General features: G+C 33.5%; 1 protein-coding gene across 1 annotated transcript in view; it reads right to left on the minus strand.

Moving 5' to 3' along the window:
• Positions 1–15,590, minus strand: part of LOC136034526 (uncharacterized) — a 38,872-nt gene extending 23,282 nt beyond the window's left edge. The window contains exons 1-2 of the mRNA XM_065715752.1: positions 15,455–15,590; positions 1,155–1,254 (exon numbers count right to left, since the gene is read on the minus strand). Of these exons, the coding sequence (XP_065571824.1) occupies positions 1,155–1,254; positions 15,455–15,463 (109 nt within the window). The 5' untranslated portion in view covers positions 15,464–15,590. The remainder of the gene's footprint in view (positions 1–1,154; positions 1,255–15,454) is intronic.
• Positions 15,591–16,585: the final 995 nt, after the last annotated feature.

The following is a 16,585-nucleotide window of genomic DNA, read 5'->3' on the forward strand; positions in this document are numbered from 1 at the left end:
TACCTTAACGCTAGAATTTAACGGGGAAAACTATATTATTTTTTTTTCTTTTCTTTTTTTTTAGTGCTCTTTAGATTCGACGGGTGACACCGATTCCTATAAAACAGAGAAAGATAATTCAGAAAGTGAAGAAAAAAAGTACGGAAACAGTTTAAAAAGGGAAAGAATGCCTGAAAAAAAGGAACAAACGTAATATAGTAAATAATAGTAAACGTAATAATAGGAACAAACCGAGCAAAACATTGAAGATGCAAAATCAACTAGTGGTGGCTATATTCATTCTAGAGGCATAGGAAAGTTCCTCTAAGATTTTGACTTGTGAAATGACCAAGCGAGAAATGCCTGCTACTGTAAAACTCAGTCGGTATTTCTGAGTGAAACTGAATTTCGAAAATTCTATCTAGAACCCTCCTGGAGCTATTTTGGTTCTGATTCCAATTTTGTAACTTAAAGTACTTTAGAATTTTGAAAATACAATTCAGGAACACGGGAAATCAAAGCAGAGATCGATCTTCAGCAATACCACAGGGTTGTGGAATAAAAGAGGTTTACAAACTCGAAATAAGTTTTATAAGGAAGAGAATTGGTCTTTGACTGAGACTGAAAATAACTGATTTCTATCAAATAATATGGTATTGTTTATCGAATTTTTAACTGTACCGTTTTTTCTTCTTCCAATTTTACGTTAAATTCAACATTATGCTATGATAATTGTTTAGTAATGTAAGTCAAGCATAGTATCAGGATACCAAAGTTTGAATGGAGAAGAAGGGGGAGTGGCTAAATCCCAAAATATCATTTACAACGGGATTTTCAATTATTTTCTACGCTTCATCTATTTTTTAAGTAATTGCTTATTCAAAGAAAATACAAATAAAAAAAGATCTAGAAAAGTGGATCGATCTCGACTCTGAGGTAGCTAACACGAATTTTGCCTTTAAAATATCATTGCTCTCCATTATTTAGACTCCTTGAGTGAGCCCCTGAAAAAACCCTCACAGTTTTCTTACAAATAATAAACGAGACATCAAGTTTCAGAGTCAGAAAAGGCCGTTATCCGAAACACTTTTGCTGCCAAGTTTGGGGAGCTTGGGGCTCCACCATATCCTAAAAAGTTGGAAATTCGGCCAGTGAATAAATCTGAATAAAATTACCTTCTCCATTTTCTATTGTTGAATTTTGATTACTGTTATCAGCATTTGGATTGTCCTGACTAGCTATTGCTCCGAAGAGGCATAACACCAATAGTGACTCCTTAAATAAAATAAATAAAATAAATTAAATTTTATAATAAATAATTATTAATTATTAAATTTATAATTTTATATTTATTATTTATAATTTATTTTAATAAATTTTAATATTATTTATAATTTTATATAAATAATAAATAGATTATTATTATAATCTATTTATTATTTATATAATATAATATATAATAATATATAATATAATATATTATGTAATAATAATATATTATATAATATATAATATATAATATAATATAATATAATATAATATAATATAATATATAATATATTATAATTTATTATTTTATAATAAATAAATAATTATTAAATTAAATAATTTAAATTTTAAATAAAATAAATTAAATAAAATAAATAAAATAAATGGGTTTAGATTCTTTAAAACGGACAATTTTCAATTTGAAAACGAAAACAAAAAGAGTTTCTCATTTGCTACTTCTTTAGATAATAAAAATGAAATCAAAACGTATTTTCTTCAAGCAATTTTTCTGGCTCAGGCCATTTCATAAACATGAGTTTTCATCAGAACCGTAATATGATGGTTTGTATTTGGTCTTTTGAAAAGAAGTCATTTCAGAGTTTTCAACTGATTCTGGCCCAGGGATGCAATTTTACAGCCTTTAAAACAGTTTGGGGAAATTAGCTGTAAGTAAAAATTGACGATTACAGGTAACGGGTGCCAACAGTGCCCCAAATTCTAAAATCCGGAATTCTAGAAGTATTTGAAAATTTTTGTTTTATGCTGATTTCAAATATGTGAATTCTATCAAGTTTAAGGGTACCCATCAAGATCTATTACCTTAAGCTAATCTCCATAGGTTCAGGAAAGCCAATCCCAGCCAAAGCCCCCACTCGAAGAAAGCCCAAAAAAATTCAACAGTGCCCAAATCTCTAAAGTACGGTTATTTATGCAATTTCTTCATTTTATGCCGATTTAACGACATATATTAAAATGATTACTTTCAGCTGAAAAAAATTATTCTGTATGTGAAAATGGCGGACCTTATTTAATACCCTCACTCTTTACGCTAAAGTTTGAACTTCTGCCCAAATTCTTAAAGAACGAATCCTGAAACAAAAAGGCTCGTTTTATTAGAATCAGAGTTTTTCTTAATAGCGCTAAAAAAAACTTAGCGCGAAGAGAAGGGTATTGAAGATGGGGCAGTCCTTTTATATTCGGAATAATCTCTGTCCGTTTTAAGATTTAACGTTACTTCTTACTTTCAGCTGAAAAAAAACTTGTTTGTTATTTAATTAATTAAAAAAAATAGAGTTTTTCAAAAATAAGTAAAGCGCTTCCTTACATCAAAAATGAGCAGAAGTCAAGTCAATTAATTTTTTAAGCTTAAAACTACCACAAAATAAAATAAATAAATGACACCAAAATGAACAGAAATTACAACAAAGAAAAACAAGCAGACACTGAGACGAGTAGGGATGACGCCCTCTGTCCCTTCTTTTGTGCTTTACTGAATACAATCTTTATTTTGAGCTGAATATTTCTATTTCTCATAATATCGCCAAAATACACCATTATAACCAAGATTACTGAAAAATAACTAATAAATGTGGATGACAGATTAATTTATACTAAAATGATAACCAATGCGTAATTAGTGTGTTTTGACTCAGTCCAGCACCATCCTCAACGTTTTCTGAAAGTTTAATTAATGTCCTTAGCATTAGTAATAGTAGTAAACACAATAGCAGAAGTATTACTTGTAAGCAGTAATAGTATTCATGTTGCACCTTATTGGCCTAGTCAGACAACCCCTCCTTATGCCCTGAAAGATTCAACTTAATACTCTAAGCCGTTTACGAGATATCGCTGATCCGTCTTGTTGATAACGTGCATATACACAATGTGTTTCGATTTAACCAGCATTCCCCTAAACAGTAACTTGAGAGTTTTACATTAAAACGATTAGCCTTAGTAATATTAATACTAACAACCGTAGCAGTACATTTGTGAATAAAAAAAATGCAATAAGAACAGTACTATCATTAAGCAGCACCTATATTCATGCTTTATTCAACTCAAAAAAGGACAAAGATTAGCTTATACTTCCTCCCTCCCCAGATCATCTTCTATGTTTACTGGAATACTAACGAAAGGTAAAAATAAATGTTGACGTAAAAATTTACTTTCTAAAACATTAAGAACTTGTCCCCCTCCAGAAGATATACTGAACCACTGATACTCTTCCATAGGTACAGATGCAAAATTCCCCCCCCCTCGACAATTCCATCTCCGCTGACAATTTCCCCCAAGTAAATGACTTGCGGAAAATTTAGCCTCAAAATCCTATTGTGCATACTATTATTTAAAAAAGACCTATCTTAATTTTATTTTTGATCGTTTTTCAGGTTTTGGCGGAATCTCCCTATGCGCAATTTTTTTCTGGAAGTTTTCCCCTGCACTGGAAAGTTTTCCACGCAGAAAATTTCTCCATGGACAATTTCTCCTGCTGACAATTCCTCCATGCAGAGTTTTACCCGTGGATAATCCCGCCCACGCAAAACTAGCCCAGAGAGATACAGTTATTGAATCATTCAACTATGCTGAAGAACATGGCTATCTCAAAGTTTTGATTGGACGACATTAAGAAGAAACGCGCGCAGGAGAGGGCTAGTTTTCCTTCAATATTTTTGGTCAGTTAAAAGAGGCTCTAGAACTTTTAATTTCCGTTTAAATCGGCCATCTCCCGATCTTCTATGACCATTGGTTCAGTATGATCATCCCTGGGAAGAACAAAGAAAAAAAAATCCGCACGCCTCAGTGATCTTTCTTTTGGCAAAAAATATTAAAATTCCACATTTTCTCAGAGGGGAATTTGGAACTTTTATAGTAGAGTTCTCTGATACGCTGAATTTGATGGTGCGGTTTTCAATAAATTCTTTGACTTTTGGGAGTCGTTTTCCCCCCTTTTCAAAAGTCTGGCTAGTTTTCCCATTTTCAGACATCAAGTTGAAACATTCAGAAACCTTTTTTGCGGGATTGGGGAGGGGGAAACTGTATGTTGACCTCCAACTTGGAGAAGTAGGAAATCAAAGATCATTCACATATCCTGGTTATCAAACACCAAATTTGCAGGATCTCTAGAACAGTTTAGGGAATTGAGTCGAAATTGAAGGTAAAGAAAAAAGCGGGAGAAATAAGGAAACTTTAAATTTTGAATTAGGGATCATTTTTAAAATGGCTTGTGTCTTATGCAATATAGATTATACAACATAGAAAGACTTGTTTTGATGCACAAATTTTTTATTAAAACACAAATTTTTCATAGTTTTGATTACTATTGGCCCGAGTAGCTCCTTACACGAGTCATTCGTTACCACGAACTATTTGATTGCCGGTTTGATATAAACTGTTGGATATTGTCAGTTTGAGGTTTAAGTATCAGCTGAGTCACTATAGCTAGAAATTGACAGAGCACCTTATTCCAAAGCACCAAGCAATAGTTTAAGAAAATAAAGTTTTCAGAAGTCGTCAAGAATTTTTAAAAATAAATGTTGGGTATCGTCTACTAGGCACATGTCAGAGAATTTTCCCATCGGAAGTACCTTTAATTGTATAAACTGCGTGACGTTTCAGGTAAGAATGCGCAACCGTGTGGCATTGCTTCCTCCACAACTGGGTCACTCATGGTATAATTTTTTGATACTTAGAAATCAATTGGCTATCTCAGAATTTTTAATTGATAGTAACTTGGTCCTCCATAAGACCATATCAAAGTTTAGCGCCACAAAATAGCAGAAAACCTTGCTTTCCTGTGGCAGAGGAAAGGGGGGCAAGGGGGTCATGCCCCCGTGGAAATTTGGGACTATAAAGTATTTATAAGGAAACCAAGGAAAAAGAGCAGAATAGAGGACAATTATGGGAAAAATGTGTGTTGCCCCATTGTTGGCTGCCTGCCAATAGATTTTGACCCTTAATAAGGAAAATCTAAGTTCTGCTTTGTGGCTGAGTAACCCCTTTCCAGTTTTCCGCAAACATTTTTCAATATGATGTGGTGGAACTAACACACAAAAATCAATTTCTTCATAGTAATGAATGGTAAGTAAATAACGATTGTAAGAGCCTAACTATTAATATCATTCAATCAAAGAATCCGCTTTTTATAGTGATCCTAAATATGTATTTGTTTATTAGTAATTAGTGGGTTATTAGTACACAAGAAAGTTATTAGTACACAAGTTATTAGTACACAAGGATAATTATAGAAAACACAAGGAGAACAAACTACTAAGGGGCAACAAACATATTTCGGTACAAATATGCCGCCAATTTTTGCTTGCATTTCAAGACTACCCATGAGCTGATATATGAAACCACTGATCAGAGATATTTCTCCTGGACGGAATGCTGGGAATTTTGTATTTTCCCCCTGAAAGGATACGCTTTGTTTTGTTTTTTTATTATCACTGATTTTTTTTTCTAGGAGTGGCATGTATTTAATAGTTGTCACTTCGAAAAAGATTTAGTTTTTTACAGTTATGAAGCATAAAGATGTCGAATATATTGGTTTTTGGTATTCAAAATTAGAATAAGAATACTGAATTAAAAATTTTATTTGATTTTCTTGATTTTAGTATTAATGTTTTACTTTGAACAAACTACTTTGATAATGCGTTACTTTTTATAAACACTGAGTCTAAAGGCATTAAATATTTTGGTGTTTGATAACCAAGATCAACTGTCAATTGTGGTAAAAATTATAGGGCCAACGCTTCGAAATTGCTTAACAGAACTGAATACTGGGAGTTAATATCTTATTTTTGGCAAGTAGGCAATTGTTTTGTGTATTTTTTGTAATTAATTGTTTTTTTTCCATTTTTATATACTTTTACTTTAATTGACCTACTTTTTCCATTGCCTTAAGAAAAATGTTTTGTCTCTAAGCTTCATTAAATAAAAAAAAAAAGAAAAGTTTTTTCAACTCAAAGTAAAGAGCAACATTAAAACTTAAAACGAATGGAAATTATTTCGTGTATGAGAGGGGTTGCCATCCTCCTCAACACCTCGCTATTCACGCTACAGTCTTTCAGCATTTAAAAAAAGTTACTAATTGTTCTGATTAAACGACCCTTGTATTTAAGGAGTTGTTTCTGAAGAATTGGGACAAAATGTAAACTTTAACGTAAGGAGCGAGGTGTTGAGGAGGGGGCAACCCCCTCGTATACGTAATAATTTCTGCTCGATTTAAGTTCCAATGTTGCTCCACACTGTCACTTGAAAAAACTTGTTTTATTTAAATTTAATTTCTGATCGTTTTTCAAATAGCGCCAGGTTACCTGACTCCACCTCCAATACAAAATCCCATTCCCCACAGAAATATCCTCTGGGCAATTCAATCTTGGCGAAAATTTACCCTGGACAATTACCCTTAGTATCTCCACACCTAAAATTGAATTGGTAAATAGAAAGTAAGACATATAAAGAAATTTCGTATTATAATTCTGGCGAATTCACCCAGTGTAAAACTCCCCCTGAAAAATTTACCCCGTGGAAACTTCCCTCTCCATTAAAAATCCTCCCAGTGCGAAGTCCTCCCAGCCAAATATTCGTCCTTCCAAAGCTACCCGAAAAATGTATGCATGCTTCCCAATAGCAAATAAAACAATGGGGAAATTTCATAACTTGCAAAACCTTCCCCAGGGGATGTAGGGGGTCAATTTATCCCTAAAGACATAGTTATTGGGCCTTTCACTTATGCTGAAGAAAAAACCTATCTCAAAATTTTGATCAGACGATTTTGGGAAAAAAATGTGTGGGAGGGGTCCAGTTGTACTCTGATTTTTTTGGTCACTTAAAAAGAGCACTAGTACTTTTCATTTCCGTTATAATGAGCCCTTTTCCCCAGTTATAGGCCCATTAGGTCGATACGATCTCCCCTGAAAAAGAAAAAAAAAACAAAGAAATAAAGAAACACGCATCCGCGATCTTTCTTCGGGCAAAAATTACAAAATTCCACATTTTTGAAGATATGAGCTTGAAACCTCTAAAGTAGGGTTCTTTGATACGTCGAATCCGATGGCGTGATTTTCATTGAAATTCTATCGCTTGGAGGGGTCTTTCCTTCTTTTTCCGAGAATCAGACAAATTTTCTCAGGCTCGTAGCTTTTGATGGGTAAGACTAAATTTAATTAAACTGACATACTCGGAATCAGCATAAAAAGCTAATTCTTTTGATATATCTATTGGCATCAAAATTGTGTTTTTTAAAGTTTCAATTACTATTGAGCCGGGTAGCTCCTTACAGTTGGCTACCATGAACTGTTTGATTACCCATCAAAATCCAAACAGAGATCATTAAAATATTGATCGTTTTTTCTGCGTTACCAAAAGTATTGTTTTCATAAGATTTTACAGTTTCATGAAATGTAATTAAACAAATAGAAAAAGTTTTTCAACTAAACTAAGGAGCAATTTTAAAACTTAAAACAAATATAAATTACTCTGTAGGGGGACAGTCCCATTCTCAACACCTTGCTCATTAAACAAAAGTTTTTTAGTGCTTTGAAAAATCTTATCTTTCCAATTGAAAATTTTCTTAAAAAATTTGAAGAGCCAAACTTCACAGTAAAGATAAGGAACTAAGGAGGAGAGAGCCCCCTTCATATAAAGAATAATATGTTCAAATAGCTTTCAAATCTGTTCTTGCTTTCATCTGAAAAGCTCTTTTTTATTTAATTTCTGATTGTATTCTAAATCATGCCCATTCTAAATCTTGCGAATTTGAATTTGATGGTGCGGTTTTCAATAAATTCTTTTACTTTTGGGAGTCGTTTTCCCCCCTTTTCAAAAGTCTGGCTAGTTTTCCCATTTTCAGACATCAAGTTGAAACATTCAGAAACCTTTTTTGCGGGATTGGGGAGGGGGAAACTGTATGTTGACCTCCAACTTGGAGAAGTAGGAAATCAAAGATCATTCACATATCCTGGTTATCAAACACCAAATTTGCAGGATCTCTAGAACAGTTTAGGAAATTGAGTCGAAATTGAAGGTAAAGAAAAAAGCGGGAGAAATAAGGAAACTTTAAATTTTGAATTAGGGATCATTTTTAAAATGGCTTGTGTCTTATGCAATATAGATTATACAACATAGAAAGACTTGTTTTGATGCACAAATTTTTTATTAAAACACAAATTTTTCATAGTTTTGATTACTATTGGCCCGAGTAGCTCCTTACACGAGTCATTCGTTACCACGAACTATTTGATTGCCGGTTTGATATAAACTGTTGGATATTGTCAGTTTGAGGTTTAAGTATCAGCTGAGTCACTATAGCTAGAAATTGACAGAGCACCTTATTCCAAAGCACCAAGCAATAGTTTAAGAAAATAAAGTTTTCAGAAGTCGTCAAGAATTTTTAAAAATAAATGTTGGGTATCGTCTACTAGGCACATGTCAGAGAATTTTCCCATTGGATGTACCTTTAATTGTATAAACTGCGTGACGTTTCAGGTAAGAATGCACAACCGTGTGGCATTGCTTCCTCCACAACTGGGTCACTCATGGTATAATTTTTTGATACTTAGAAATCAATTGGCTATCTCAGAATTTTTAATGGATAGTAACTTGGTCCTCCATAAGACCATATCAAAGTTTAGCGCCACAAAATAGCAGAAAACCTTGCTTTCCTGTGGCAGAGGAAAGGGGGCAAGGGGGTCATGCCCCCGTGGAAATTTGGGACTATAAAGTATTTATAAGGAAACCAAGGAAAAAGAGCAGAATAGAGGACAATTATGGGAAAAATGTGTGTTGCCCCATTGTTGGCTGCCTGCCAATAGATTTTGACCCTTAATAAGGAAAATCTAAGTTCTGCTTTGTGGCTGAGTAACCCCTTTCCAGTTTTCCGCAAACATTTTTCAATATGATGTGGTGGAACTAACACACAAAAATCAATTTCTTCATAGTAATGAATGGTAAGTAAATAACGAGTGTAAGAGCCTAACTATTAATAACATTCAATCAAAGAATCAGCTTTTTATAGTGATCCTAAATATGTATTTGTTTATTAGTAATTAGTGGGTTATTAGTACACAAGAAAGTTCGGATAATTATAGAAAACACAAGGAGAACAAACTAATAAGGGGCAACAAATATATTTCGGTACAAATATGCCGCCAATTTTTGCTTGCATTTCAAGACTACCCATGAGCTGATATATGAAACCACTGATCAGAGATATTTCTCCTGGACGGAATGCTGGGAATTTTGTATTTTCCCCCTGAAAGGATACGCTTTGTTTTGTTTTTTATTATCACTGATTTTTTTTCTAGGAGTGGCATGTATTTAATAGTTGTCACTTCGAAAAAGATTTAGTTTTTTACAGTTATGAAGCATAAAGATGTCGAATATATTGGTTTTTGGTATTCAAAATTAGAATAAGAATACTGAATTAAAAATTTTATTTGATTTTCTTGATTTTAGTATTAATGTTTTACTTTGAACAAACTACTTTGATAATGCGTTACTTTTTATAAACACTGAGTCTAAAGGCATTAAATATTTTGGTGTTTGATAACCAAGATCAACTGTCAATTGTGGTAAAAATTATAGGGCCAACGCTTCGAAATTGCTTAACAGAACTGAATACTGGGAGTTAATATCTTATTTTTGGCAAGTAGGCAATTGTTTTGTGTATTTTTTGTAATTAATTGTTTTTTTTCCATTTTTATATACTTTTACTTTAATTGACCTACTTTTTCCATTGCCTTAAGAAAAATGTTTTGTCTCTAAGCTTCATTAAATAAAAAAAAAACAAAAAAGTTTTTTCAACTCAAAGTAAAGAGCAACATTAAAACTTAAAACGAATGGAAATTATTTCGTGTATGAGAGGGGTTGCCATCCTCCTCAACACCTCGCTATTCACGCTACAGTCTTTCAGCATTTAAAAAAAGTTACTAATTGTTCTGATTAAACGACCCTTGTATTTAAGGAGTTGTTTCTGAAGAATTGGGACAAAATGTAAACTTTAACGTAAGGAGCGAGGTGTTGAGGAGGGGGCAACCCCCTCGTATACGTAATAATTTCTGCTCGTTTTAAGTTCCAATGTTGCTCCACACTGTCACTTGAAAAAACTTGTTTTATTTAAATTTAATTTCTGATCTTTTTTCAAATAGCGCCAGGATACCTGACTCCACCTCCAATACAAAATCCCATTCCCCACAGAAATATCCTCTGGGCAATTCAATCTTGGCGAAAATTTACCCTGGACAATTACCCTTAGTATCTCCACACCTAAAATTGAATTGGTAAATAGAAAGCAAGACATATAAAGAAATTTCGTATTATAATTCTGGCGAATTCACCCAGTGTAAAACTCCCCCTGAAAAATTTACCCCGTGGAAACTTCCCTCTCCATTAAAAATCCTCCCAGTGCGAAGTCCTCCCAGCCAAATATTCGTCCTTCCCTAGCTACCCGAAAAATGTATGCATGCTTCCCAATAGCAAATAAAACAATGGGTAAATTTCATAACTTGCAAAACCTTCCCCAGGGGATGTAGGGGTTCAATTTATCCCTAAAGACATAGTTATTGGGCCTTTCACTTATGCTGAAGAAAAAACCTATCTCAAAATTTTGATCAGACGATTTTGGGAAAAAAGTGTGTGGGAGGGGTCCAGTTGCACTCTGATTTTTTTGGTCACTTAAAAAGAGCACTAGTACTTTTCATTTCAGTTATAATGAGCCCTTTTCCCCAGTTATAGGCCCATTAGGTCGATACGATCTCCCCGGAAAAAGAAAAAAAACAACAAAGAAATAAAGAAACACGCATCCGCGATCTTTCTTCGGGCAAAAATTCAAAATTCCACATTTTTGAAGATGTGAGCTTGAAACCTCTAAAGTAGGGTTCTTTGATACGTCGAATCCGATGGCGTGATTTTCATTGAAATTCTATCGCTTGGAGGGGTCTTTTCTTCTTTTTCCGAGAATCAGACAAATTTTCTCAGGCTCCTAGCTTTTGATGAGTAAGACTAAACTTAATTAAACTGACATACTCGGAATCAGCATAAAAAGCTAATTCTTTTGATATATCTATTGGCATCAAAATTGTGTTTTTTAAAGTTTCAATTACTATTGAGCCGGGTCGCTCCTTACAGTTGGCTACCATGAACTGTTTGATTACCCATCAAAATCCAAACAGAGATCATTAAAATATTGATCGTTTTTTCTGCGTTACCAAAAGTATTGTTTTCATAAGATTTTACAGTTTCATGAAATGTAATTAAACAAATAGAAAAAGTTTTTCAACTAAAGTAAGGAGCAATTTTAAAACTTAAAACAAATATAAATTACTCTGTAGGGGGACAGTCCCATTCTCAACACCTTGCTCATTAAACAAAAGTTTTTTAGTGCTTTGAAAAATCTTATCTTTCCAATTGAAAATTTTCTTAAAAAATTTGAAGAGCCAAACTTCACAGTAAAGATAAGGAACTAAGGAGGAGACAGCCTCCTTCATATAAAGAATAATATGTTCAAATAGCTTTCAAATCTGTTCTTGCTTTCATCTGAAAAGCTCTTTTTTATTTAATTTCTGATTGTATTCTAAATCATGCCCAGGCCTAACCAAGATATAATTTGAGGTACCAGTCCCTTAAATCCCTGGTTAATTACTTCTAAGAAGTGTATATAATAATTGTGCGCTAAGTAGTACCGTACTATAAATTTGCAATATAAATTGTTGATAAAATTTGAATTTTCTTAAAAAATTAGCGGTGAATAGTAACTATGGTAAAAAGCCCTTTTTAATATTACTACCAAAGAATTTTGGCTGGATGAAAAGGAGTATTATAGTTTGTATGGATGGAAATTCTGTGAGGCTTTTGATCTTCTACATAGCTGAAGTTATCGCAACCTCTACAATAGGATTTTCTTATCAATAAATACATTACATACATTTCTTTAAATACATTAAAGTACTTCATATAAATAGAAAAAGAAAATAACACCATTTAAAATTGCTGAAAACTAAGTTCCCAGCAGTATTTGCGATCCCCAAGAAGTTTCCTTACGGGGCGATGATGACCTGCCTTGCCTCTTTCACCTCTGTGCTGGTAGATATAGAAATGTAAAATTTTACTTGTATATAGAAACAATTTAATTAATTCCTACTCTCACCCTAGTTCTTTCAACGTTTATCTGAAACCTCATGAAGAGTAAGCAGTTTGTCCACCAAGATGTACTTTTTTAGGAATCTACCCTACCCCCCACCTAAACAATGACCGCTACCACCTCCCCTCCCCCATTATAGCTGATACGCAATTACAGATTACCAAACGTAGACTAATTTCATTAGAAATAAAGCGAATCAACTTGGCTGAATCCAGTACTGCCACGGGGTGGCACTACTTCTTTTGCAACTGGGAAGCCTAAAATATAGTTATTGATACTTTTAAGTCAATTACCTCACCAGAATTTTAAATTGATTTCAAATTCATCCTCTTCGGGGTTAAGTCGTAGTTTGGTGCCCTTAAATAACAAGAGAACAAGACTTCCCCTGACGCAATCTGTATGGTCACTTAAAAAATAGCTTTAAATTTGTGTTTGAATGAGCTCCCTCCCAATTATCTGGGACAAAATGCAAAAAATTGATAAGTTTCAAATAAAACTCTTGTACATTTGATTCCCTTATCCTTTATAAGGAAAAAGACGGCAACCGTAAGTGCTTTCCAGCTGATGACAAGAAAAATATGAACTTTATGAACCTTTTTTCCTAAATTATGAATTACTTATGAGACTATGCTAAAATACGAACTTTTTTCGTAATTATGAACCCAGTGGGCACACTACTTTTCCATTTGCAAAAAATTAAACGATAAAAATGGGTTTAATGTAAATAAAGCAGTTAGAAAGAATAAAAAAGAAACAACACATTAATCGATAAGACACTCCAAATATTTCAACTCCACATCCGGGAGCCTTTACAAAGGGGAGAAAACGAAAAAAATAGTTAACTCATCTAAAGAACAAGACCAAAAAAAAACACACAAGAGAAAAAATAGAAAGGAAACAATGAAACAAAAGACAAATAAGTAATAAAACTCAATTCTTAATAAAACTTCCAAATACTTCAAAACTGTAATCACAAAAAAAGGCACCGAAAATCTCCAAAAAAGGAGATATTTCTCCTCTATAAATTCAGATCGGCAAAGGGGATATCTCAAAAAACTTCCAAGATATGGCAAAATTGTAATCACAGAAATAAAACAGAAACTCTACTAGAGCAGATATTTCTCCTCCATAAATTCAAATTGGCAAAAACAAAATACTCTGTTCTAGAAATAAATATCTGCTCTACTAGAGATATTCGTTATCTTTTCTGGTATTACAGTTTTGCAGTATAGCCTATTGGTAGTTTTATTAAGATTTGAATTCCATTTACTTATTTGCCTTTTGTTTAAATTTAGTTTAATCTTCCATAGAGAAAGATAAAAAAAAACAACCCACGAGAGAAACTGTGTTATATTTTTGTCTTTTTCTTTAGATGATTCAACTACTTTTTTTCCATTTTTCCCCCGTTGATAAAAGCTCCTGGTTGTGGATTTGAAATGTTCGGATTTTTTAATGTGTTGTTTATTTTTATTCTTTGTCAATGCTTTATTTAAACTAAACCCACTTTGCTCGCTTAATTTTACGAACTGTTCAAATAGTGAATTGATAGGAACTGATACCATGAACTGTTTGAATTTGTCAGTTTGAAGTTTGAATAATTAGCTATACAATTCAAGTTATAAGTTTAAAATTGGACTAGCAAAACAGCCTTTTTTTTTCTCCTGAATCAAGAGCTCAATCTCTCTACTTACTTTTTACTTTTCGCCAGTTCTAATATAGTTGCCTTACTGACAACAACACTGTACAATTTGTATCTACCCAGGTATCCCCCTGGGTATCTACTACCAGGTGTTGTCATGTCCCAACAGCGGGATAACTCCCAATTTTTAAGTCAGTGCATACTCACGTGTTTTACTAAACAATTCACGCAAATCCGCAGTAGAGTCGACTATATCTGAAGGGTGCATGTTCTAACTTTGCAAAGACCATTCACATACGTCCAAAAATGGGGTTAGACAGGTTCTGTGGTGCACGACAGTCTACATGATGTTCTGTGAGCCCCCTATGAATTCTTGAGTTTCATAAACAGGGTGAGGAAAAAGTACAAACGAACCTATTTTAACTGCATATCCACAATGTCCTGCTTTTCCATGAATCATTTGATCAACCAAAAACGAGTTAGACGCAGGGTTAGAAACAGGTTAGAAACGAGTTAGAAACCGGACAGGAAAAAAGTACAAACGAGACTATTTCAACTGCACATCTATAATGCCCTACTTTTTCACTGATCATTTGATCAACCAAAAACGAGTTAGACACAAAACAGGGCAGGGGAAAAGTACAAACGAACCTATTTAACTGCATATCTACAATGTCCTGCTTTTCCATTGTTCATTTTTCAAGTTAATTCTTAAATAAAAGGAATATGGATCCCCTTGCACGGAATGGAATAGTTATTAAGTCTTTAATAAAGTCCGTAAAGGAATCTTTAAACCCTTTTTTTCGCTTGTTTGGTTTTAGCAAAATGTTTAATTACTGAAGTTCATTCTGAGTAGGTCCACCGTCAAGAATTTAACACATTCTAAAATTCATTTACAAAAATCCCAAAGTATGAAAATGAAAACAATGTCAAGATCAAGTGCCCATGGATTTGAATGGTTGTAGAAACATATTAAATATTAATAATACATTGACTTAAATTTATTTTTTCAGTGTAATGTTTCATATATAGTTTTTTCAATGGCCAAAGGCCAGGATTAAAATGCTAAGATCTTGGCGACAAATCATAGAATTAGCTACTCTGACTTTAAGATTTGAGGTTGAATCAAAATTATAGTCCCTGCGTTAACGTAGATAAGAGAAACGGCTGTCCCTGAGCGTGTGTTCTTAAGTGCCGCAAAATTGAGGTCTTTTTTTAAGTACTATGAACTACATGTATTGTGATTGCGTGGGGAGGGGTAAGTCCAAATTGTGACCGGGCCTTGAATGCCAAAGCAATGCCCCTGATTCTAGGAAAGAAAATTTCTATGATGTGGGTGGACACCAACAATATTGCTAGTTTTTCCATTTGAGGAGCAATTAATGACAAACCAAATACATCCTGGAAGTGGATAAACAAAAAATTACCTTCAACATAACATATAACTAGCTTTTATAAAACTCCCAACCAAAAACTGCGGCAAATTCATAACATTTCCCAGATCCAGTAAAATGGGTCGCCACATTTAATAGATCCTGACTTTGTTAAGGCACGAACCGTTTTATTATTTAATTGGAAAACACATTAGCTAAGCAAATGGGAGATCAGCACATTTATTTGGACTCAGTTACAGCTGGAGACAACACTTATTTTTTCTTTTTGGCCTTGAAGCCAGAATCTTTTTATTCTGACGTAGCCTATACAGTTCTAATCGATCAAACATAGAAAAGGATCGTTTTTATGATCTTTTTCTATTACAGGGAAATTGATTATACCGCTCATTACCCTCTTATTGCAATTTTAGCCTCAGATTAGAAATCAAGAAGGTCAGAAATCCTAAAATACCAATTTTATAAGTCTTAAACATCCTTTGTGAAATATTTGCAAATACATGTGCAAAAGTAGATATGGATCAAATCAATACAATTTTTCAAAGTTTTTCGACAGTTTTAACCTCACCGACTATCTCAGAATTCTTGCTAGCACGATTTTGACTATTTAGTTGGTGTTCTCATTTTTTTTCTGTATTAAGTGTTTTTATGAAAGATTGTACATGATATGTAGCAACGTTCGAATTTTTAGCTTAAATATTCACTTTAAAGGAACTCTGGGTGCAAACAGAGACTTCATTGCATATAGAAGGTGCCTTAGCCAGAGTGTGACATTATCATTGTCAAGCATATGAAAAGGGTTTAAAATAGAATTTGCGAAAAAGACCAAAAAAGGCACTAAGAGTAGTGATGCCTCTGCCTATTCTAAACGGCCCATAGCCGCTACTCTTTTCTTCCTCAATGGTTTAAGATCAAGAAGAGATTTAACGACGATTTCCTCAAGACGCAGGGGTTATCAATTTTCTTCAAGATGTAGGTATTTGTTACGAAAAAGGGAATGAATTCGAAAATATGCAGGTGTTTTGTCACATAATAGGGAATTTTTTCTTTTATTTTTTAAAAACCGTGAGGGCCAGAAAAAACCTTCAGGGCTCACACCAAATCATTACTTCTTTGGCTGTAACGTGAGAGGGGTTGTTTGTTTACTTATGCAAATGTTTTCTTCAA

The sequence above is a fragment of the Artemia franciscana genome, chromosome 13 (assembly GCF_032884065.1).
Source record: "Artemia franciscana chromosome 13, ASM3288406v1, whole genome shotgun sequence".
Classification (NCBI taxonomy): domain Eukaryota; kingdom Metazoa; phylum Arthropoda; class Branchiopoda; order Anostraca; family Artemiidae; genus Artemia; species Artemia franciscana.